At 45.2% G+C, this 24,400-nt stretch overlaps 1 protein-coding gene across 4 annotated transcripts in view; it reads right to left on the bottom strand.

Moving 5' to 3' along the window:
* Positions 1-24,400, bottom strand: part of ACE2 (angiotensin converting enzyme 2) — a 111,527-nt gene that overhangs the window by 58,318 nt on the left and 28,809 nt on the right. For 2 of the 4 annotated variants that reach the window (XM_073668060.1, XM_073668059.1), the window contains exons 2-5: positions 15,145-15,303; positions 11,278-11,368; positions 10,037-10,180; positions 2,974-3,089 (exon numbers count right to left, since the gene is read on the bottom strand). In XM_073668060.1, coding sequence (XP_073524161.1) covers positions 2,974-3,089; positions 10,037-10,180; positions 11,278-11,368; positions 15,145-15,303 — 510 coding nt within the window. Of the gene's footprint in view, positions 1-2,973; positions 3,090-7,740; positions 7,884-9,207; positions 9,355-10,036; positions 10,181-11,277; positions 11,369-15,144; positions 15,304-24,400 lie in introns of those variants that run through there. The other 2 variants (XM_073668062.1, XM_073668061.1) reach the window with 2 other exon arrangements.

The following is a 24,400-nucleotide window of genomic DNA, read 5'->3' as shown; positions in this document are numbered from 1 at the left end:
CCATCATGCATCAGTGAGACAATTTTGTTAAATTGTTGGCCTCTGGTATATATTCTCCAAAGTGTGCCTCCCAACCAACTCATCTCAGCTCTACTACACACTCAGCTCTTCTATTCCAAGCTGACTGTCTATACAGTCACTTCCGAAATTTCAAAGTCGGCTCTGATGTTCCAAGGTACCTGTCCACACACTCAGCTCTGCTGTTCCAAAGTGCCTGTCAGTGAACTCGGTTTTTCCATTCCAAGGTGCCTGACTGCACATTGATCTCTGTTGTTCCAAGGTGCCTGTCTTTACACTCGGATCTGATGTCCCAAAGTACCTGTCCGCATACTTAGCTCTGCTGTTCAAATGTACCTGTAAACAAATTCAGCACTACTTTTCCAAGGTACCTGACTGCGCATTGAGCTTTGCTGATCCAAGATGCCTATATGCACACCCGGCTCTACTGTTCTAAGGTGCCTGTCTGCACTCCCAACTCTGTTGTTCCACATACAGTACAGACCAAAAGTTTGGACACACCTTCTCATTTAAAGATTTTTCTGTATTTTCATGACTATGAAAATTGTACAATCACACTGAAGGCATCAAAACTATGAATTAACACATGTGGAATTATATACTTAACAAAAAAGTGTGAAACAACTGAAAGTATGTCTTATATTCTAGGTTCTTCAAAGCAGCCATCTTTTGCTTTGATGGCTGCTTTGCACACTCTTGGCATTCTCTTGATGAGCTTCAAGAGGTAGTCACCGAAAATGGTTTTCACTTCACAGGTGTGCCCTGTCAGGTTTAATAAGTGAGATTTCTTGCCTTATAAATGGGGTTGGGACCATCAGTTGTGCTGTGCAGAAGTCAGGTGGATACACAGCTGATAGTCCTACTGAATAGACTGTTAGAATTTGTATTATGGCAAGAAAAAAGCAGCTAAGTAAAGAAAAACGAGTGGCCATCATTACTTTAAGAAATGAAGGTCAGTCAGTCCAAAAAATTGGGAAAACTTTGAAAGTGTCCCCAAGTGCAGTTGCAAAAACCATCAAGTGCTACAAAGAAACTGGCTCACATGAGGACCGCCCCAGGAAAGGAAGACGAAGAGTGACCTCTGCTTCTGAGGAGAAGTTTATCCAAGTCACCAGCCTCAGAAATCACAGGTTAACAGCAGCTCAGATTAGAGACCAGGTCAATGCCACACAGAGTTCTAGCAGCAGACACACCTCTACAACAACTGTTAAGAGGAGACTTTGTGCAGCAGGCCTTCATGGTAAAATAGCTGCTAGGAAACCAACCACTGCTAAGGACAGGCAACAAGCAGAAGAGACTTGTTTGGGCTAAAGAACACAAGGAATGGACATTAGACCAGTGGAAATCTGTGCTTTGGTCTGATGAGTCCAAATTTGAGATCTTTGGTTCCAACCACCGTGTCTTTGTGCGATGCAGAAAAGGTGAACGGATGGACTCTACATGCCTGGTTCCCACCGTGAAGCATGGAGGAGGAGGTGTGATGGTGTGGGGGTGCTTTGCTGGTGACATTGTTGGGGATTTATTCAAAATTGAAGGCATACTGAACCAGCATGGCTACCACAGCATCTTGCAGCGGCATGCGTTTAGCTGGACCATCATTTATTTTTCAACAGGACAATGACCCCAAACACACCTCCAGGCTGTGTAAGGGCTATTTGACCAAGAAGGAGAGTGATGGGGTGCTACGCCAGATGACCTGGCCTCCACAGTCACCAGACCTGAACCCAATCGAGATGGTTTGGGGTGAGCTGGACCGCAGAGTGATGGCAAAAGGGCCAACAAGTGCTAAGCATCTCTGGGAACTCCTTCAAGATTGTTGGAAGACCATTTCCGGTGACTACCTCTTGAAGCTCATCAAGAGAATGCCAAGAGTGTGCAAAGCAGTCATCAAAGCAAAAGGTGGCTACTTTGAAGAACCTAGAATATAAGACATATTTTCAGTTGTTTCACGCTTTTTTGTTAAGTATATAATTCCACATGTGTTAATTCATAGTTTTGATGCCTTCAGTGTGAATGTACAATTTTCATAGTCAATAAAATACAGAAAAGACTTTAAATGAGAATGTGTGTCCAAACTTTTGGTCTGTACTGTATCATCCTACATGTTCAACTCCGCTGCTCCACGCTGTTCCTTGTGCCATCCAGCATATCCAGCTCCTTTGTTTCATACTGTTACACTTATTCGTTCAGCTTATTAAGCTCCACATTTCCATGTTTTCCATGCTGCTCCAGGTGTTGACCTGCATATCCTCCTCTACTTTTCCTCAGGCTGTTTCAACTATATCCAATGTCCCTTCTGCATCAACATTTCAGCGTTGTGCTTGTCTTCCAGATGAACGTTTTAAAGAATCTACCTCACCAGGTGAGCAATTTTGGCCCTGCTAGGTTTACCTAGTCTCTCCAAACATCAGGTAACAATGGCAACTGGCACATCATTCTGATTTCTACATATTTGAATGGAAAGTCAGTCTAACTACCTTGCCTGTATGCTACTTGACCTAACCCCGACCTTGACCTAAGCTTTGTGTCTGGATTACACAAACTGGTTCTCTCCTTGGATTTTTTGCCGTTTACTTATTTGTTCTACTTTTAGTTCTGACCCTTGGCCCATCCTCAGACTTTTGTCTATATCTTATCTTCAGGCTTGTCACATCCTGACTGCTTTCTTGGTCAATATCTATGTTTTTGGCTACAATTCCATAATTTTCTGCCAAATGGTGACTTTTCTAGGGAAAGTCAATCAGGAAATCTGACAGCAAAAGTGCCTGCAGGAGTTAAGGGTGCAGAATCAGGAGATACTTTAAATTCTGCCCCATAGTTTAGCCAGCACCAGACAGATTGCACATTAGAGGGTCCACTTGACAGTCCACTTGTAGCATCTGATGAACCCTTGGCCATGCATCAAGGAATTACTGGCATGGTATGACAATGGAGAATTATTATCTTTTCAGGTACCTGTTCAAATGTTGCTTCCACATCGTTCATCAAGTCTTCTCTACTGTATTGGTATTTGCTATCATCAGTCAATGTTTCATAATTTCCTCTCCAATAATCTCCATAATCATCATAACCTAAAATTCAAAAAGGGGATTTATATTTACAACAATATCACAAAATTGTGCAGAATGAATCACATTAGCTTTGTTTAACCTTCAGAACTTTCCATATTTCTGCATAAATTCGACCTAAAAAATCACATTTTCACACAAGCCATAAAAATAGACCAAGAAAAAAACAAATAAAACAAATGAGTAACTTTTTAATGAACAAAATGATAAAATATCAGATGATAACTTGAAGGTTAAATTAGATTCTGGTGTTTTCAATTGATGGGATGAGATGGGTGTGAGTAGTGCAGAGATCTTTCAAAATCTGATCTTCCTAACACTTTTGTGGAAGTGTATCATGCATGAACAAAGGAGATTTCTGAGGACCTCAGAAGGAGAGTTGTGGATGCTCAAGGATTACAAGACCATATCTAAAGAGTTTTTACTCTACCAAATTAGTCAGACAGATTGCATTCAAATGGAGGAAATTCAAGACCATTGTTACCTGCCAACACTAGTAGAGGTTGATCAACAAAGATCACTCCAGATGTATAATATTATGCAAGGTTACAAATAAACTCAAGGTAATTTCAAAGCAATTAAAGGCTTCTCTCATGTTAGCTAATGTTAATGTTTATGAGTACATCATTAAGAGGACACTGAACAACAATTGTGTGCATGGCAGGATTGCAAGGAGAAAGCCATTAACTTCCAAAAAGATCATTGCTGCCCGGCTGCAGTTTGCTAAAGATCACCTGGACAAGTGAGAACGCAATTGTAACAATGTTTTGTGGATGAATGAGCAAAAATTAGAGTTTTTTAAATGGGAACCATTATGTGTGGAGAAAGAAAAACAGTAAATTACAGCATAAAAACCTCATACCATCTGTGAAACATGATGGTGGTAGCCATGGTTTGAGCCTATTTTACTACATCAGGGCCAGGATGGGTTGCCATCATTGATAGAACAATAAATTCAGAATTTTATCAACAAATTCTAAAGTAAAATGTCAGGACATCTGTCCATCAGCTGAATCTTAAAGGGAATCTGTCAGCAGGTTTTTGATACCGCTTGATCATCTGAGAGCAGCCTGATGTAGGCAAAGAGAAGCTTAATCCAACGATGTATCACTTAGTTTACTGGGAGCAGCTGTTCTCACACAATGAGAGCTTTTAGATTTAGAATAAAGCAGAGCTGAGGAAGCTGCCCCCGCCCACACTACAGCTAACCACACCTACACCAGGCTCTCCATATACAATGTCTATAGACAGTGAGCTGCTTATCACATAAGAGGGAGTTGCTGGACTAGCCGGTAATGTTAATCTCTTACTGATAAATCCTTTACAGTTAGTAAACAACAGCACGCACTCTGACAAGCAACACGTCCCTGAATTCTGTGCTTCAGATTACATAGCAAAATATTGCTGACAGATTCCCCTTAAGAGAACATGGCTCATGTAGCAACATAGTTACCCAAAGCACACAAGTTGTTCTGCAAAAAATTATTAAAGAAGAATAAAGCTAAAGTTGCCACATAAAGTCTTGGCCTTGACCCTATAGAAATGTTGTGGAAGTACCTGAAGAGAACAGTTCAGGGAGAAACCACCAACAAAACAGTTGAAGCTCTTTTGTAGGGAGGAATGGGCTAAAATTCCTACAAGCCGATGTGCAGGACCAATCAACAATTACCGGAGACATTTAGATGCAGTTATCGTTGCGCAGGGATCACAGTACTTACTGAGAGCAAAGGTTCTCATACTTTTGACACTCATAGACATGGGATATTGGGCCATTGTCCACATTAAAAAATGACAGTCTAATATTTTAAACTCATTTGTTTGATTTAGTTTCCTTTATCTACTTTTAGGGCTTGAGGGAAAATCTGATTTAATTTTTGTCAAATTTTTGCAGAAATATGGAATATTCAAAAGGGTTCACAAACTTTCACATATCACTATATTTCATCAATAACATCTGAAAAACTTCAGTAGCCTGCTTCTCAATGTAGTAATTGTGCTCCTGATTTTGAAATTGAGTATTTTCGTTTTAAAGGGGTTGTCCATTATTCAGACAATCCCTTCTGAATCCCTATGTTTCACCCAGTAAAATAATAGCACAGTTGCAGCGGTGTGCCTCGGGCTCTCCCGGGGATCACATGACATAACAATTGGCTTCACTCTCCTCCCCTACAGACCTACTTAACATCCAAAGGAGGTGAGAGAGCAGCCGCAGCTCTCACTTACTCCAGATGTCTTGGTTTGTCTGAAGGAGAGGAGCGTGAAGCCAGCACTGATCAGCCGCTGGGATCAAGTGAACCACCGGACACCCAGTGTCGAAACCGCTGGAACAGCGCTGGCACTGGTGATGAGTATTAGTGATTACTTTACTGCAGTATTATCCCATCTTATCGAGGAGGGGCAGGGTGGCAATGGGAGCTGGAATGAATGTGCCATACCATCCTGGACATTTAAATGTCACAGTCAGAAACAGACAGTTGCATTTAAATGTGTAAACAGCAGCAATCTCAGTTGCTCTGGTTGCTGCTGTTACAGACAGACGCCGATGTATAACACAGCCAACACCTGCCAGGTATGAACTATGTTCAGCTCCTGAGCCTACTCCATACAACATTTTGTCCTATGTTGGGAAAGGTTTATATTAAAGCTTTAGACTGAAAAAGAATTACCGTAGGTATAAAAGATAACATGCTACAGTCCCTCCTCACAACTACTCAACTCTCCTCCTCCAAAACCAGCTTCTCTGTCATCACGGAAGATCAACTTTCCTCTTTACTCTCCAAGTCACATCTCACCACCTGTGAACTTGACTTAATCCCATCCCACCTCATCCCTAACCTTACCGCAGTCTTCATCCCAACCCTAACTCACCTCTTCAACCTGTCATTTACAACTGGTGTCTTCCCCCTCATGCTTCAAACATGCCTCGATCACACTCATCCTCAAAAAGCCATCCCTTGACCAATCCTCTCTGTCTAGCTATCGCCCCATATCACTTCTCGCCTACGCCTCAAAACTACTGGAACAACACATCCATCTTGAGCTGTCCTCCCACCTCTCCTCCTGCTCCCTCTTTGACCACCTCTAATCTGGCTTCCAACCGCACCATTCTACTGAAACTGCCCTGACTAAAGTCATCAACGACCTACTAACCGCCAAATCCAAACAACACTACTCTGTCCTTCTCCTTCTGGACCTGTCATCTGCCTTTGACACAGTAGATCATTCCCTCTTACTACAGACTCTCTCTTTTCTTGGCATGACAGACTTGGATCTCCTCATACCTAACAGACAGGACATTCAGTGTCTCCCACTCACACATCACCTTCTCATCTCACCCCCCATCTGTCAGTGTCCCCCAAGGCTTAGTTCTAGGACCCCTGCTCTTCTCCATCTACACCTTCGGCCTGGGACAGCTCATAGAGTCTCACGGCTTTCAGTATCACCTCTATGCTGACGACACACAGATCTACCTCTCTGGACCTGATATCACCTCCTTACTAACCAAAATCCCACAATGTCTATCCGCTATTTCATCTTTCTTATCTGCTAGATTCCTAAAACTTAATATGGATAAAACTGAATTTATCATCTTTCCACCATCTCGCTCAACCCCCCCTTCAGACCTATCTATCAAAGTTAATGGCTGTCCACTCTCCCCAGTCCCGCAAGCTCGCTGCCTCGGGGTAACCCTCGACTCTGATCTCTCCCTCAAACCTAATATCCAAGCCCTTTCCACTTCCTGCTGACTCCAACTCAAAAATATTTCCAGGATCCGCACATTCCTCAACCATGAATCTGCAAAAACACTAATGCACGCCCTCATCATCTCTCGCCTCGACTACTGCAACCTCCTGCTCCGTAGCCTCCCTTCTAATACTCTCGCACCCCTGCAATCTATCCTAAACTCTGCTGCACGACTAATCCACTTGTCCCCTTGCTATTCCCCGGCCTCTCCTCTCTGTCAATCTCTTCACTGGCTCCCCATTGCACAGAGACTCCAGTTCAAAACCCTAACCATGGCATACAAAGCCATCCACAACCTGTCTCCTCCATACATCTGTAACCTAGTCTCCCGGTACATACCTGCACGCAACCTCCGATCTTCACAAGATCTCCTTCTCTACTCCCCTCTTATCTCCTCTTCCCACAATCACATACAAGATTTCTCCTGTGCATCCCCCCTACTCTAGAACGCTCTACCCCAACACATCAGACTCTCGCCTAACGTGGAAATCTTCAAAAGAAGCCTGAAGACCTACCTCTTCCGACAAGCGTACAACCTGCAGTAATCACCGCTCCACCATACCGCTGCATGACCAGCTCTACCCTCACCTACTGTATCCCAACCATCCCTTGTAGATAGTGAGCCCTTGCAGGCAGGGTCCCCGCTCCTCCTGTACCAGTCGCTGACTCGTTTTTGTTCAAATTATTGTACTTGTTGTCTGCTATGTATACCCCTTTTAAACATGTAAAGCGCCATGGAATTAATAGCGCTATAATAATAAATAATAATAATACTAATTACCTGCAGTTGCCACTAGGAGGCGTTTTGGAGTTTACTACATAACATTGAAAGCACCACTCCAGCCTCCTTTTTTTCAGTGCTGGAGTGGCGCTTTAAATCTAAGCCCCCTGTCCTTGGTCATATACTCACCCTCTGGCGCCTTCACAGTTTTTTCTATGCCGCTCCAGTCACTCCGCACCATCTTGTGACAGTAGCTTCTGACTAGCCAGAAGTCAGAAGCAGGGCTGGATCCAGGTTTTTCTGGGCCCCGGGCGAAAGAGTGTCAGTGGCCCCTTTAACACATACCACGATTCATGATGCAGAGATACGGCGGAGAAATAAATAAATAAATATATATATATATATAGTACAATGCAAAGATTTCACTTCTTACATTACATGAGTGATATCTATTGTAAATTCCACAATAGCTCAGAAACCGGTGAATCGCTCCACACAGAATACTGGCCCCCATATAAGGCTCCATACGGAATACTGGCCCCCATATAAGGCTCCATACGGAATACTGGCCCCCATATAAGGCTCCATACGGAATACTGGCCCCCATATAAGGCTCCATACGGAATACTGGCCCCCATATAAGGCTCCATACGGAATACTGGCCCCCATATAAGGCTCCATACGGAATACTGGCCCCCATATAAGGCTCCATACGGAATACTGGCCCCCATATAAGGCTCCATACGGAATACTGGCCCCCATATAAGGCTCCATACGGAATACTGGCCCCCATATAAGGCTCCATACGGAATACTGGCCCCCATATAAGGCTCCATACGGAATACTGGCCCCCATATAAGGCTCCATACGGAATACTGGCCCCCATATAAGGCTCCATACGGAATACTGGCCCCCATATAAGGCTCCATACGGAATACTGGCCCCCATATAAGGCTCCATACGGAATACTGGCCCCCATATAAGGCTCCATACTGAATACTGGCCCCCATATAAGGCTCCATACGGAATACTGGCCCCCATATAAGGCTCCATACGGAATACTGGCCCCCATATAAGGCTCCATACGGAATACTGACCCCCATGTAAGGCTCCATACGGAATACTGGCCCCCATATAAAGCTCCATACAGGATACTGGCCCCCATATAACGCTCCATACAGGATACTGGTCCCCTTATAACGCTCCATACAGGATACTGGTCCCCATATAATGCTCCATGCAGGCTGTTACCCCCCACATAATGCCCCATACAGGCTGTCCCCCCCTTATAATGCTCCATGCAGGCTGTTACCCCCCACATAATGCCCCATACAGGCTGTCCCCCCCTTATAATGCTCCATGCAGGCTGTTACCCCCCCACATAATGCCCCATACAGCCCCCCCCCCTTATAATGCTTCATGCAGGCTGTTCCCCCCCACATAATGCACTATGCAGTCTGCCCCCCTCCTTTATAATGCCCCATGCAGGCTGTTCCCCACCTTATAATGCCCCATGCAGGATGTCACCCCCCCTCTTTATAATGCCCCATGCAGGATGTCACCCCCCCCTATTTATAATGCCCCATGCTGGATGTCCCCCCCTCTCTTTATACTGCCCCATGCCTCCATACATTAAAAAAAAAATCAAATACTCACCTCCCTTCTCCTCACCTGCTGCCTGCTGCCCGCTGCCCGCTGCCCGCTGCTCGGGTCCGAACTCCAGCGTTGTCGGCATCTTCCCGCTCAGCGCTCCCTGTGACGGCTCAGGGGAGGGCGCGGTGTAAAGACGTCACCGCGCCCTCTGACCTCACACGTCACAGGGAGCGCAGAGCAGGAAGACAGCTGATCTGCAGAGGCACGGGGAGAGGTAAGTATCCAGCTGCCGGGGCCCTGAGCAAGCGGAGGGGAGAGGGGAGGGGGCGCTGACACCGCTCTCCTCCGCCCATAGCCCAGCGGGGTGCGCGACCGCCAGTGGGCCCCTCTGCCTGCTCAGGGCCCTGGCATTTGCCCGGGTGCGCCGGGTGCTGACGCCGGCCCTGGTCAGAAGCTACATCAAACACTCTCAATACAATTCTATGAGAGCCAGAACGAAGCCAGGACAAGGCTCTCTTAGACTTGTATTGAATAGTGACCTCCAAGCACTCCATGAAACACTGGAGCTGCTGGCAGGTCACTTTTTGCCCGAGACCGACTGGAGTGATGCTGGAAATGGATGAAGTCGGTGGCGTTAGGCTCCTAAGCTCCTTCTAGTGCTAGCTGCAGGTAACTGACATGTTATCTTTCATATCCAAACCTATATAGGGTATCTAGAGCTCTGTATCAGAAACGTGGAGTTTTAATAGATAAACATAAAATGATCAGTTTAGAATTTTAGACTTTATAAGTTATGCTTTATTAGGCATACATTACATTTTAGAAATATAAGTATAGATATCAATCTCTTTTCAATCTAACCCCCAGTTTATCATCTTGTAATGTTACTCACTGTTCAGTCTAGCAGCTTCATTTTCCAAATCAACATATTCTTCATAAAGTTTTCTCATTCTTTTTCCAGCTTCTGCTCTCCACCCTTCCCAGGCCCAAAGCCTCTCATGATAGTCTTGGCTCTCTAACATGATACGATCCAAACCTATGTTCGTGATTGTAGAGAAGATATCACAATAAGTTTTACCGGACTGCTTGCTCTGCTTTTGTATTATGTTCATTAACCACTTTAATTGCCCGAGGTCACCACTAGTCAAAAAAAAATTTCCCCTCCAACATATCAGTAAGTGTTCCAATCAGGGATAATATTTATTGCTCTAGATCCCCACATTATTCACAAGATAGGTGATAACTTGCTCATCTACAGAATAGGAAGTATCCAGTCTATACAGGGGCTATGCAGACCCGCTTTAACAAGCTTCATGCAACTATTCCCATGATGTACATGTATGGCGGATGTTAAAGAAGTTGTCCACTACTTTGACATTGATGTCCTATCCATAGGATAGAGTATCAATGTATGATCGACCGGGGTCCCGCATGCAGCACCCTCGCTGATCAGCTGTTATCGGTGCCGGCGGCGGCTGCCGGCCGGAAGTCCTTACCTGCGGGGCTTGGCCGTCCATCTGTAGTGGCCACAGCGGGGTACTGCACATCCGCTTCCCATTCAAATTAATGGGAGGCGGATGTGCAGTAACAAGTGCCGGCCACTACAACTTGCAGCCAAGCACCGCAGGTAAGGACTTCCGGCCGGCAGCTGATAGCAGCTGATTGGCGGGGGTGCCGCGTGCGAGACCCCGGCCGATCATACATTGATACCCTATCCGATGGATAGGACATGAATGTCAAAGTAGTGGACAACTTCTTTAAGAGTAGTGGGCAAACTCCAGGCAAGACGGTTCACCATAGGTTCCCCATCAACTCACAGGCCCTATAGCCGCTGCATGATCTCCCACCCTTGGCGGTATGCCACTGGGTGTATTGGCTGATTCTAGTAGGAAACAGTAGGACTACGCATGCAGCTTTGGACTATAATACATGCTATATGTCAGGATTAATACATAATGAATAAAGCAGTATGTTAGCATAGGTGCTCAGACTTTTTCTGCAAAATATACAATATATATGAAAATAATTAGGGGTAGGTTTATGCTTTTATGTGTCTTTTATATTGTCAGATGCTATTAGGTTAATATCCAAATAATCTTTCATAAAGGTAGAAAGGTGCCTAAAATGATATACCTGGTTCAAAGGGCAGGCAGCTTGATCCATCCGGACTGCATACAGTTTGTGTACTGTAAATTGTGCTCATCTCGTTTAGAATTGCATTCAGCTGCAAAGAAATCATTTTAAAAACATCTGAGATATAATTTAGATCATACAGATCACAGAACTGTTCTGTTATACACTGAACTCAATAACTGTATTCAGTGAGCTCCCCCTAGTGGTGGCTGCAGGTCACCAGCATATTATCTATTGGATCTGTGTCTACGCTGGGGATACTGGGGAGCCGTGTATCAGAAATCAGAGCTTGCTTCAATGAATGTGATATATTGGGTAACAAGTGAACAGTCAGATCTCGAAGTTGATGCTTAAAAATCTGAGTGACTATGACAATGGCCAAAATGTAATGGCTAAATAACAGTCAGGCCATTTCCAAAATGTCAGGTCTTGTGTGGTGTTCCCAACATTCAGTGGTTAAAACCTGACAGCACACATCCAAGGAAGGAGACCCAGTAAAACAGACAGGATTATGGGCGCCCAAAGCTCCCAAGGTTCATTACTGCGCATGTAACATAGGGGTGAAGTCTGGCCTGTATGGTCTCCCCAAAGGGCTTCTATACCAAAAATTGCTGCAAATGTTAATGTTAGCTGTGATAGAAAAATAAATAACAACACTGTATGATGTTTAATAACAATAGCCTTAAATTCTCTTCTTTACACATACATTTTTTTGTTTTCATTTTTTCCATTATTCCTGTACTAGTAAGATCTTATTTGCACTGATATCTTTGCACACTTTGTATGGCTATTCCTTCTATTTGATGTCAGAATTTATAAGTTTCATTTGATCTTAAAGGGAATCTGTCAGCAGACTTTTGCTACCCCATCTGAGAGCTTCATGATGTAGAGAAAGAGACCCTGAATCCAACGATGTATCACTTTGCTTACTGGGTGCAGCCATTCTGACACAATCAGAGCTTTTAGATTTAACATGAAGCAGAGCTGAGAAAGCTAACCCTGCCCACAAGAGGCTCTCTGTGAACATTGTCAATTGACAGTGAGCTGCTTACCACAGGAGGGGGTGGAGTCGAACAAAAGCCTGCATGCCAGATAGTCATAGCAATGATAATGTGCAGGTAATAAAACTCTCAGTGTAAGTAAACACCAACACACAGCCTGACATGTGACACATTATTGAATTCAGTGTTTTAATCCCTACCTCATGCTGTCTTCAGATTGCATAGCAAAAACCTGCTGACAGATTTAATGTTCATATGCACGTTTGCAGTTCATTACCCTGCAATCATTTAGTTCAACATTTCTATGTCCATTTATGCATTTATTAATATTTGAATGCTTATATGATTGAGTTTTTTTCTACTAATCATATATTTATGCTCACCTGGGTCCTTATGTTCTATTTTTTTGTGTGGTGTCTCAGTCACCTATTTTACTAAATAAATGTACTTTCTTACAAAATTTGGTATTTTTTCAATCACTATTTAATCTACTTTTGCATTCTTTATCTGCGTTGGTATGCCCTTTTTGTTTTATACTGTATATTGTCTTTTATACGCATGCATATACTACTTACTACTCAGTCCTAGCCTGGTCATGGTTATGACATGCGGTCACTAAGATTTGTTCTGATCAATCATGTGACAACCAAGGATAAAACCAATAAGTAGATACTCTGCGATAAGTAAATAACTAGTAATAGTACATGTAAATAACATAGGGTACATATTTGCTACTATTTTGGTCAAAAAAGCGTAAAAGCCATTCTACCGCGACAAGGTGAACCAATCGGGATGGTCCCCATCTCTAATATTACATCTCGCTATGCGCCAGCAGGCCTCAAAATAGATGGGGTTAGAGCAGGACCTAGACCTAACTGTTCACACCTGCCCCTGGAAGGATAAAGAGGCAAGATGCTCAGCTCAAAAAGATTAAGCCATGCCCTCATTTCTTCAAAAAACGAGGAACTACAGCAAAACCGAAAAAAAAAACAACAGGCTGGCACACCTGTTGGTAAACGTGCAATGTGTAGATGCACATTCACACTGTGGCCATTAGACAATACTAAAACTAAGTACCCTATGTTATGTAAATGTACTATAACTATTTATTTATTTCTTTACTTACTGCATGGTATTTGCTCATTGTTTTTATACTTTGTGTGTCTGACTCCAGTGATTTGTCACTTACTGAACTGTGTGTTATTGTTTCAATAAAATCAGTGTTTTATCCGCAGGAGATTATTACTAGAGGACTAGCTGTTCGTGCTATGCAGTCCTCCTACTCTATGTAACCCCCACCACTGATTGGCAGCTCTCTGCCTATACACAGTGTACACTGAAAGCCGCCAATCAGTAGTATGGGTTGGGATATACAGAGATCATCACTTAGAGAACTGGAAGATCTACAGCAGGAAAGATGTTGATTTTATCAAAACTCCACAAAGCAGCTCAGTAAGTGATACATCACTGGAATCAGGGTCTCTGTCCCTACTACTTGCTGCTCTGAAATTACACAGCAAAAACCTAGTGACAGGTTCCCTTTAAGATCTTCTACCAACCTGTTGCCAGATGCCACATGACACCTGCAGAGGTCTCGTATACTCCAAGCTTCAAAGAGTTACAGCACAAGGGGAACCGGCACAATATTAGGCAGGTGGTTTATATATTATGGCTGATTGCGGTATGGAAGTGGCGAAAAGCATTGGAAAGTGAACACGTGGTCTTGTGATGAGACTATTAGTGGCGACATGAGCAGATAACACAACTGCTGTACGGAGCAATGCGCAAAATAGACGGACAAGGCCTCTACTATAATATCAAATCAATGCACAGGTGCACGTACTCCATGGCCAATGTACAAGCATATATACGAACATAATGCGTCATCACACTGCGATTAATGAATGCATAAATTCTACTATTACTATACATAAAAACGTGAAGTACTTAGTTAACCCTTTTTTTTTTTAACCAAAAAGTGTATACACCATCCACCAACTACAAGATGTACCTCATATGCATGGCCCCTAACTCTAGAGACTCACATCTCTATGAGCCCATCCAGACCTCAAACTGGGGAAGAAATGGGATCCAGGCTTGGCGGTTGATTAGTATATACAGTATGTTTGTATATTGGCCATGGCATAAATGCACCTTTGCATTAATTTGATACTATAGGAATATGGGTCTTGTCCTATATTTTTTCCATTGTGCATTGGGAGGGGTGGCCGCCCCCTGTGCCATGCACCCTTGTCCGCCCATTACTTGTAGTATGCTGGTGCATTTTGTTAGTACGAAGCAGTTTTCTGTATAATGTATGGAAAAGCAGTCATGACTGCAATATCGGTAGTTAGTTGGGGGGGGGAGGGGGAGTCAGAAAAAATTAAAGGCTCACGGCTTATAATAGGAAAGAAAAGCAATTTTTATGTTTATTACAAATATGAATAAAATCCGCTAAAATCTTATAGGTTCAATTAAAAGGTTATTCCCAAAATATGAAGCGAAGTAGAGAGGATAATAACTTACTAATCGCTATGGGTTCTATTCATTGTCTATGGGATTGCCAGAGAAAGGAGAGTACAGCGCTCAACTATTTCTAGCAGTCTCATAGGCAATAAATGGCATGAGCATTTTTGCTCCATGGAAGATGCACAGCCTGATTCTTGGGTTTCGTAACCCATTTTCCGGATCGCTGAGGTCTCTGCAGTTGGAGCCCAGCAATCAGTAAGTTATCCCTTATCCTATGAATAAGGGATAAATTAATATTTTGACAATAACCTTTTAACTTCAATTTCTGCAAACAAATATAGAAATACATATATTTAATTTAAATTATTTTTGCACTGCTAGTCAGATCTCTGCTTACTCTTGTGTACTTGTCATTTGGTAGAACTCCTGATCCTTTGTTTCCCAGGTGGGTAAGCTGTAATTTTACCATATTGTCCGTCACTTGATCTACTGGATATCTTGTAGAGAAGTCACTGGCATTCGAGTAAAATGCCGACCACTTTGCTGAAGCCGCATTCTGAAAAAACATAGGATGTATTATTACATTATTTTGTGTATTCTGTAAGGCAAGCCAACACATAGCATAATATATGATTATACAGTGTAATGGACTGCAGTATTAAATAGCGTGTGTCTATCAAATAATAGACTTTATGGGCTGCAGTGTAACTTGCCAAAAAGCGAAGGACAATAAGACACAAGACAAGGGTCTTGTGTAAAAAAATTATAGAAATGCTATCATCAGATTTTCAGATTAGGAACTTGTCTTGCTTTTGCATTGACCTTTATATATGTTATACCCTGAGCTACCCTCATACTTATACTTTGTTATGTATATACTCCAGCCTCGGTGTCTCCTATGTGATGTATGCACAGCAGTTTCAGTGTCTCCTACCTGATGTATACACAGCAGTCTCTGTGTCTCCTATGTGTTCTATGTACAGCAGTCTTGTAGTCTCCTATATGATGTAAGTACAGCAGTATCGGTGTCTCCTATGTGATGTATACAGCAGTGTCAGTGTTTCCTATGTGATGTATATGGCAGTCTCAGTGTCTCTTATGTGATGTATATGGCAGTCTTGTTGTCTCCTATGTGATGTATATGGCAGTCTCGGTGTCTCCTATGTGATGTATACAGCAGTCTTGTTGTCTCTTATGTGATGTATATGGCAGTCTTGTTGTCTCCTATGTTTTGTATACGGCAGTCTCAGTGTCTCCTTTGTGATTTACACTGCAAATCTGCCTCTGCTTGAGTTCTATAAATGAATTTCCCACTGTAAGGAGACCTGCAGTGTAATATACATCTAAGTTCGGTACAACTTACTGCTGCGAGTTCTTTACAAAACTTATGATCACAGTGAGTCGCCTGCTCTCCAGACCGACGCAAATCAGGAAAAGCAGTTACGAGTAGCAACAACATCCATACCACCTAACATCACAGTCGCACCAAAGAGAAGCAGTTCCTGTCAACACATTAGGGGCGAGGTAATTAAATGTTTGACAAAATATAACAGGATAATTTTCAATTTGATAATTTTGTACTGGCCCCAAGTGATGGTATAAATATACAAATGGCCCCTGGCAGAAAAAGGTTCCCCACCCGTGTTATAGGGTGACTTACAACCCAAATTACCACCCTATTAATTCCACAGGAGTTTTTTTAAATAGGATCAGCATGCATTTTTTGAATGGTTCCAATTTCCTTGGATCCTCATTCAGTCCCTATCTTTAGCTTAAGCTGATATTTGAGTACTATTCTGGACAGATCCTATAATTTGGCACTATATGGTATAATTATGTGTATACGGCACTAATAGAAGATACAGGCCTGGGCATCATCCAATATAGCAAGTCCCTGTAGACCCTAAAATGAACGAGAGGTGATTAACATAGGAATTTTGATGTCCATATTAAAGAGGACCTGTTACCAAGTCTACAGTGCGCAGATTTTGCTCTTGTTTTATTCCTACTGCTCCCCAGAGTATTCTGATTGTTTATTTTGTTTTGATTAGTTGGGGTTTTCAAAAATAATTTGTCATACATACGGTTCCAATATATGGACCTTTTTATTTCATGCAAATTTTTATGATCTTTCCTAAGGAAGCGTGGCTCACAGGATAATTATGCAAATCAGCCAAAAAACAAACCCCTGAGGAATCCTGTAAGACACGCTGTCACGGGTGTGTCAGAAGTGACAGACAGTCGCCCTGCAGTTGGTTGCAGGAGATCTCTACGTTTGGCATTACAGACATCTTCTTAGAGGCTGTCTCTAGGACCCAGCGACTACCTCCCTCTAGCTAATTAACACCCTGGCCTGGGTGTATAAATACCTGCTGTGTTTCAGAGGGAGGTGCCGGCGCTATTCATTACTACTTCTGAAAGCTTTAGCAAGAGCAGTACTTTGTCCTCTCTGGAGCTTGAGGACATGTGTGCATTTGTCTGGAGTTGTCTAAAGCTAAGTTAAGCAATTTCTCCCTGTTTGTTCACCTCTGTTGTCTATAGTGTTTAGTGGAGATCAACTAGTGCTCATCTCCTCCCTTCCCTAGCCTTAGCCATACGCCAGGATAATACAGAGCGAAGCACGCGTGCAGTGACTGGTGAAGAGCCAATACAGGGACGTTAGGAGAGACAGGGTGACGCTAGATTAACCTAGGAGGTCTCCACTTGTCCCATTTCCCTAGAGTCTGGGCTCCCTTCTCCTCTTCCCTCTGTGTTGCACTAAGTATTTCCAACACCTGATGCATGACATTATCGCCAGCCGAGCACATTTTGAAAAGGGGAAAAAAAAAACCCGACACTTTGTTGTTGTTTTTTCTGTGTGTTTTTGGGTGTAGACCTTTTTTGTTTGTTTTTTCCTTTCTCCCTTGGTATGGGTTCAGTTTGCTCACAGAGCAGTTCCGCCATCTGTCTCTGGAGGTGAATGACCAATACTGTGAGGTTCAGCAGCAGCATCAGCGGTAACAGATCACTAATGTGGGGGTTTCTGCAGGTAGGCCTGTCCAGCCTGAACCCAAGGTTGCCCTCCCGGACAGGTTTTCAGGAGGTAGGGACAAGTTTTTTGTATTAATGAGGCCTGCAAATTGTATTTTAAACTTCGTCCTTACTCCTCCGGAAATGAGGAGCAGCGGGTTGGTATTGTGATCTCTCTAGTGCACGGAGATCCTCAGTTGTGGACATTTTCCTTACCACAGGACTCGGTTTGTCTCCAGTCTGTGGAGGGGTTTTTCAGGGCTCTGGCCCTCATCTATTATGACCCTGACCGAGTCGACTTTACTGAGTCTAGGCTACGTTGCCATCAGCAGGGGAATCGGTCAGTGGAGACGTACAGTTTGGAATTCCGTAGATGGGCAACGGATTCAAAATGGAATGACTCAGCCCTTAGAAGTCAATTTCGTGAGCGGCTACTGAAAGGTTGAAAGATGCCTTGGCAGTATATGAAACTCCTTAGTTCTTGGAGGCTGCCATGTCGTTGGCCATACGTCTTGATAGACGCCTTCGGGATAGACGGGTGAGACCACCTTCTTCGGGGCCTTCTTTTCGGGGTTGTGTACCTCTGCCGGGGGAGCTGTCTGGGGTTGAGCCAGTACTGGGGAAGGTGGAGGAACCCATGCAGTTAAGGGGTGTCTCTACATCATACATCTCCCCGGAGATTCGCAGGAAAAAAGGCGTATGTTTTTTTTGTGGGAAAAAGGTACATTTTGTTAGGACCTGTCCTGGAATTCCTAAATAAAAGGAGTCTCGATTAACTCTTGGTAGTGTGGAGTTGGATAAACAAGGGGTGCATTTGTTACCAACCTGCAGTTCCCGCTTAGTCCTGACAGTGGAGGTGGTGCCAGAGAGCAAAACCGAGAACATTTCTGTGTTTGTTGACAGTAGAGCCGGAGTTAGCATGCTGAGTTAGTGAAAACTCATGGTCTTGCTTGCTATGCTTTAGCTGAACCTATTTCCATCTTTGCTATTGACTCGGCACCACTTGCACAGAAAGCATTTACTCAGACTGTACATAATGTAAAACTGAGGGTGGGGTCAGTTCATTGTGAAATAATCCCTTGCTATGTCCTGGACAATCCTCCCACACCGATTGTTTTGGGTATTCCTTGGCTTGTTAAACATAATCCGTTGGTAGATTGGCAAGCCGGGGAGATTACTGCCATGAGAACAGCTTAGATATTTCCCTTGCTACTGTCTCTACAGAAATATTACCTGCTTTTCTGTCTGGTTTTAAGAACGTTTTTTCTGAGAGGGGGTGTCAGGATTTGCCTCCTCATCATGCTTATGACTGTCCTAATAACCTGACCCCCGGAGCTAAACTACCGAAATCCAGACTGTATAATCTTTCTGGCCCTGAGAGACAAGCCATGAAGGTTTTCATTGCGGAAAGTCTGGAGAAGGGACATATCAGACCCTCATTTTCGCCCGTGGCGGCAGAGTTCTTCTTTGTGAAGAAAAAAGATGGCGGTCTATGTCCCTGTTTAGATTTCTGGGAATTAAATCAAATTACCATCCGTGATCCATACCCTCTTCCTCTGATTCCTGATTTGTTCAGCCAGGTTGTGGGAGCTAAGGTATTCTCCAAGTTGGATTTAAGGGGAGCCTACAATCTGGTTAGAATCAGAGAAGGGGACAAATGGAAAACAGTGTTCAATACCCAGGAAGGACATTTCAAGAGTTTGGTTATGCCTTTTGGTTTGACCAATGCACCTGCGGTATTCCAGCATTTCAGAAATTATATTTTCCATCATTTGGTGGGGAGGTTTGTGGTGGTCTATCTGGACGATATTTTGGTTTACTCATCTGATCTTGAGACTCATCGAGGGCATGTTAAGCAGGTGCTCCAGATATTAAGGGATTACAAACTTTATGCCAATCTGGAAAAATGTGTTTTCGCTGTTGAGGAGGTGCAGTTTTTGGGGTATTTGTTGTCATCTTCGGGTTTTCGGATGGAACCGAAGAAGATCCGTGCAGTCCTTGATTGGGAACGTCCCAAGAACCTGAAAGTTCTACAATGTTTTCTGGGCTTTACTAATTTTTACCGGAAATTCATCCAAAATTACTCTGTTATTGTGAAACCTCTTACTGACATGACTAACAAGGGGTCTGATTTTTCCAAATGGTCGGATGCTTTCCTCCAGTCTTTTTCTTCCTTAAAGAATAATTTTGCCACTACACCTATACTCAGTCAACCCGATGTTTCTCAACCCTCTATTGTGGAGGTTGATGTGACTCGCCCCCTGGGCCGTGGGGCACTCGGATCCAGGCAATAGGGGAACGATGGGGGTAGTAGTGGCGACCTGGTTCCATGGCTCAGGGTGGTCAGACCAGTGGCAGTCTTTTAGATGTTTTAGAAAATGTCCGACTACGCCACCCGTGTATTGCGGTTATTAGGAACCGCCGCTGCAGGGCAGACCGCTGGGGCTGATGGTGGGTGCAGCTGAGGTGGTGTGACTCCCCACGGGAAGAGTGCGGCCCCAGGGCAGTGTAGTGGATGGTGGGAGTGATGGTGGTGAGAGTCCCAGTACCGGTAATGCTGGAGACGCAAAGGAGCACACAGACAACAAGTTACAGTCCAGGGTCTTTACTCACAGTTCAAGTGCTCCGGGTCACTTCGGCATCGGTAGTGACCGCCCGAGCCGTGCTGCGTCCACCAGGTGTGGGGCTCGGTCAACTCCCAGGCAGTTCAGAAGTATGGCTCAGGACCCCCTTTTGTCCTTTCTCTGGCCTGCCTCACCAGTGACCCACTTTTGTCCAGCTGCCGCGGACCTGTGCGGTTAAACGTGGGCCCCGTCCTCCGCTGTCCTATATGGTGCCTTCCTAGCAGGTTTGATGAGGTGTCGCACCAATAAATGATCACGACGACCGGTCTTTGGCTGAGGGTAGTTTCTCCTCCACCAACTTGGGATCCGGTACCCTTAATCTGCCTGACCCTTCACCCTGGATTCTTGTGGGTTCTTAGGGTCCCTTCCACCTTCTTGTTCCTGAGCCCTTCTGTTTCTCTGTCTCTTCTTCTCCTTTTCTGTTCCTTCCTGTTCCTTTCTGTTCCTTTCTCTTGGAGCTGGGATGAGACGCAATCTCAGCTCCCCTTCACCTCCTCCTCGGCCTCTCACTAGGCCCTCCTGGAGTAGAGCTCCTACAGAGCCTCTACTCCCTGTCTTCTCCTCTCTGGACCGAACGAACTTCTGTTAGAGCTAAGATGGTGCCCACCTTTTATACCTCCCCCTGACCATGAGCCCAGGTGACCAGCAACCAATGGGCTCCTTCCTACGCTCAGGAACCAACCCCTATCTGCCCCTACAGCACTGGGTGTTCCACCCCCCTCCCCACTCCAGACAGGGACATAGTCGGTCGTGCCTGCACTACTGTCTAGTGGGAGCACCGTTGAGCTGTCCCTCGGAAATGGGGTGTGTGTGCTGTATGCTGCCTACTGAGCCTTGATCCACACTCCATCCTTACCCGGGAGTGGAATACCACACCTCTGGCAGAGGTGGAATACCCCTGTAGCGGCCGAGCCCTCGGGGCGCTACAGATGCGTCGGATGTCGGGGTTGGGGCTGTGTTGTCTCAGGGTTCGTCCCCTGGTAAATGGCGTCCATGCGCCTTCTTTTCTAAAAAATTGTCTTTGGCTGAGAGAAATTATGATGTACGTGGGTAATAGGGAACTTTTGGCGATCAAATTGGCATTCGAGGAATGGCAACATTGGTTGGAGGGGGCTGTCCATCCTATTACTGTTATTACTGACCATAAGAACCTGTCATTGTAACATCCCTGGCGGCGTGCTGGCATGGCTTACCACCTCCCACCATGCAAGATCGCCATCTTACCTATCAATTTAGGTTGCACACTTTTCTGTGTCTCTTGTCTGATTGCTTAGGGCGGCGGCGCAGCTACTGCCTGATTCTTATAGTTACTGTGTGCGCACTCCTAATGCCTCCCCAGCCTATTGCTGTGAGTCACAGGATACTTAAACCCCCTCCACCCAGTAGGGGGTGCCTGAGCAACACTTTCATTCAGTGTGTGCTGTGAAACTGAGTTGCCAGGTCTTGTCCTGTATCTTGTCTGTTTCTGCCCCTGGGGGCTGTATACCCAGGCCTGTTACCTTTATCTGTGACTTCTAGTCTGTCTCCGCCACCCTGGGGGCTGAGTTCCCAGGCTCAATCCTGTATCTTGTTCCTGGTTCAGTTCCTGTCTGAACTGTGTCCTAGCCCGTTACCTGTTTCTCTCTATGTCCGAACCTTCCCTTTTCCTGCAGTGTCTGAACCTGCACCTAACTCCAACTCGTTGTTTCTGAACTTTTGTTTGTGAGTTTTGTGTACACTTGCTACTTCATTGTAAGTACCTTGTGTGTATCTGGTTCTGCTTGTTCACCGCACCTGCGGTTTTGCTCTGCCCTGCTTGTTCACCGCACCTGCGGTTTTGCTCTGCTCTGCTTGTCCACCGCACCTGCGGTTTCACTCTGCTCTGCTTGTCCACCGCACCGGCGGTTTCGCTCTGCTCCGCTCTGCTTGTTCACCACACCTGCGGTTTTGCTCTGCTCTGCTTGTTCACCGCACCTGCGGTTTCGCTCTGCTCAGCTTCTTCACCACACCTGCGGGTTTTGCTCTGCTCTGCTTGTTTACCGTACTTGCGGTTTTGCTCTGCTCTGCTTGTCTACCGCACCTGCAGGTTTTGCTCTGCTCTGCTTGTTTACCGCACCTGCGGGCTTTGCTCTGCTCTGCTTGTCTACCGCACCTGCGGGTTTTGCTCTGCTCTGCTTGTCTACCGTACCTGCAGGTTTTGCTCTGCTCTGCTTGTCTACCGCATCTGCGGGTTTTTCTCTGCTCTGCTTGTCTACCGCACCTGCGGGTTTTGCTCTGCTCTGCTTGTCTACCGCACCTGCGAGTTTTGCTCTGCTCTGCTTGTCTACCGCACCTGCGGGTTTTGCTCTGCTCTGCTTGTCTACCGCACCTGCGGGTTTTGCTCTGCTCTGCTTGTCTACCGCACCTGCGGGTTTTGCTCTGCTCTGCTTGTCTACCGCACCTGCGGGTTTTGCTCTGCTCTGCTTGTCTACCGCACCTGCGGGATTTGCTCTGCTTTGCTTGTCTACTGCACCTGCGGCTCCGTTCTTGTATCCCAGTCTGTACTGGTCCCTATCCTGCCTGCGTTCCTACCTGCCCGTACCTGCCTGTCTGCATGCCAGCCGTGCCTGCCAGTGTCCGCCTGTCTACGTGCCCGGTGTGGGTCAACAGCTGTAACCGCGGTTTGACCTGGAGTAGCACCTGGTCCCTCTGCTCGGTTCCTCCCTGGTTAATGGAGTCAACTGAGCCGCCGTGTGACCTTGGTCGGACCGAGATGATACTTAGTTACGCCCCTCCAGGCACTCCTCGGTTCATGGTCTAGTGGGATCACTAATCATGCTCACGCCAGTCAGTCCGGGCGTGTGCGTAACAGTCATATCTCGAGTCAGCTAAATGTCTCAACCCTAGGCAAGCCAGATGGTCTCTGTTTTTAACTAGGTTCAATTTTGTTGTCACTTTTCGTCCAGGGGTCAAAAATTTCAAGGCTGATGCTTTGTCCCGGAGCTTCCCTGGTGGTTGTGACCGTGAGAACCCTGCCCCGATATTACAGTAAGGGGTAGTAATTTTGACACTGTATCCTGAACTGGAGGGTGAGGCGTTGGAGGCTCAGGGGGACGCCCCTGCCTCCTGCCCTTCAGGAAGATTATTTGTACCATCTAATCTGCGCCGCAAAGTAATTAAGGAACATCATAACTTTGTGCTTGCTGGGCATTCAGGTGGTAAGGCAACAGTGTACCTCCTCTCTCATTGTTTTTGGTGGCTGGGGTTGCATCGGGATGTGATTGAACACGCAGCTGCTTGTAGTATTTGCGCTCGTTCTAAGGTTTCACATACCCGTCCGTCTGGTACTCTTCTTCCGCTACCTATCCCTAGTAGGCCATGGACACACTTGTCCATGGATTTTGTTACTGACCTACCAGTTTCTGCAGGCAAATCGGTGGTTTTGGTGGTAGTAGATAGGTTCAGTAAAATGGTTCACTTCGCCGCGTTGCCTGCACTTCCAAATGCCAAGACACTTGCTCAGGCATTCATAGACGAGATTGTGAAGCTTCACGGGGTTCGCTCTGATGTGGTGTCAGATCGGGGGACCCAGTTTGTTTCCAAGTTCTGGAAGGCATTCTGTTCTCGACTAGAGGTGCAGCTGTCCTTTTCCTCTGCCTTCCACGCTCAGTCGAATGGTCAGACTAAGCGTGTCAATCAGAATTTGGAGACCTACCTCAGGTGTTTTGTCTCCGAAAATCAGGAGGATTGGGCATCCTACTTACCGCTGTCAGAATTTGCCATTAATAACCATCGTCAAGAATCCACTGGCAGGTCACAGTTCTTTGGTGCATACTGTTATCACCCACAGTTTGGTACCTTTAGTGGGGGAGGAACTTCAGGAGTTCCTGAGGAGAAATGATTTGGTTCGTTGCTCTCCTCAGTATGGCAGTGTGTTCTGAGTAATTTAAAGATCATGGGAGACAGGTATAAATGTACAGCTGATAGAAAACGCTTGCCTGGTCCAGACCTGAATGTGAATGACTTTGTGTGGTTGTCTACAAGGAATATAAGATTGAAAGT

The sequence above is a fragment of the Phyllobates terribilis genome, unplaced genomic scaffold, assembly GCF_046119375.1.
Source record: "Phyllobates terribilis strain yellow unplaced genomic scaffold, ASM4611937v1 Scaffold_2__4_contigs__length_985480577, whole genome shotgun sequence".
Classification (NCBI taxonomy): Eukaryota; Metazoa; Chordata; class Amphibia; order Anura; family Dendrobatidae; genus Phyllobates; species Phyllobates terribilis.
Note: the sequence above shows the minus strand (reverse complement) of the source record. Positions and strands in the feature narration are given on the sequence as shown.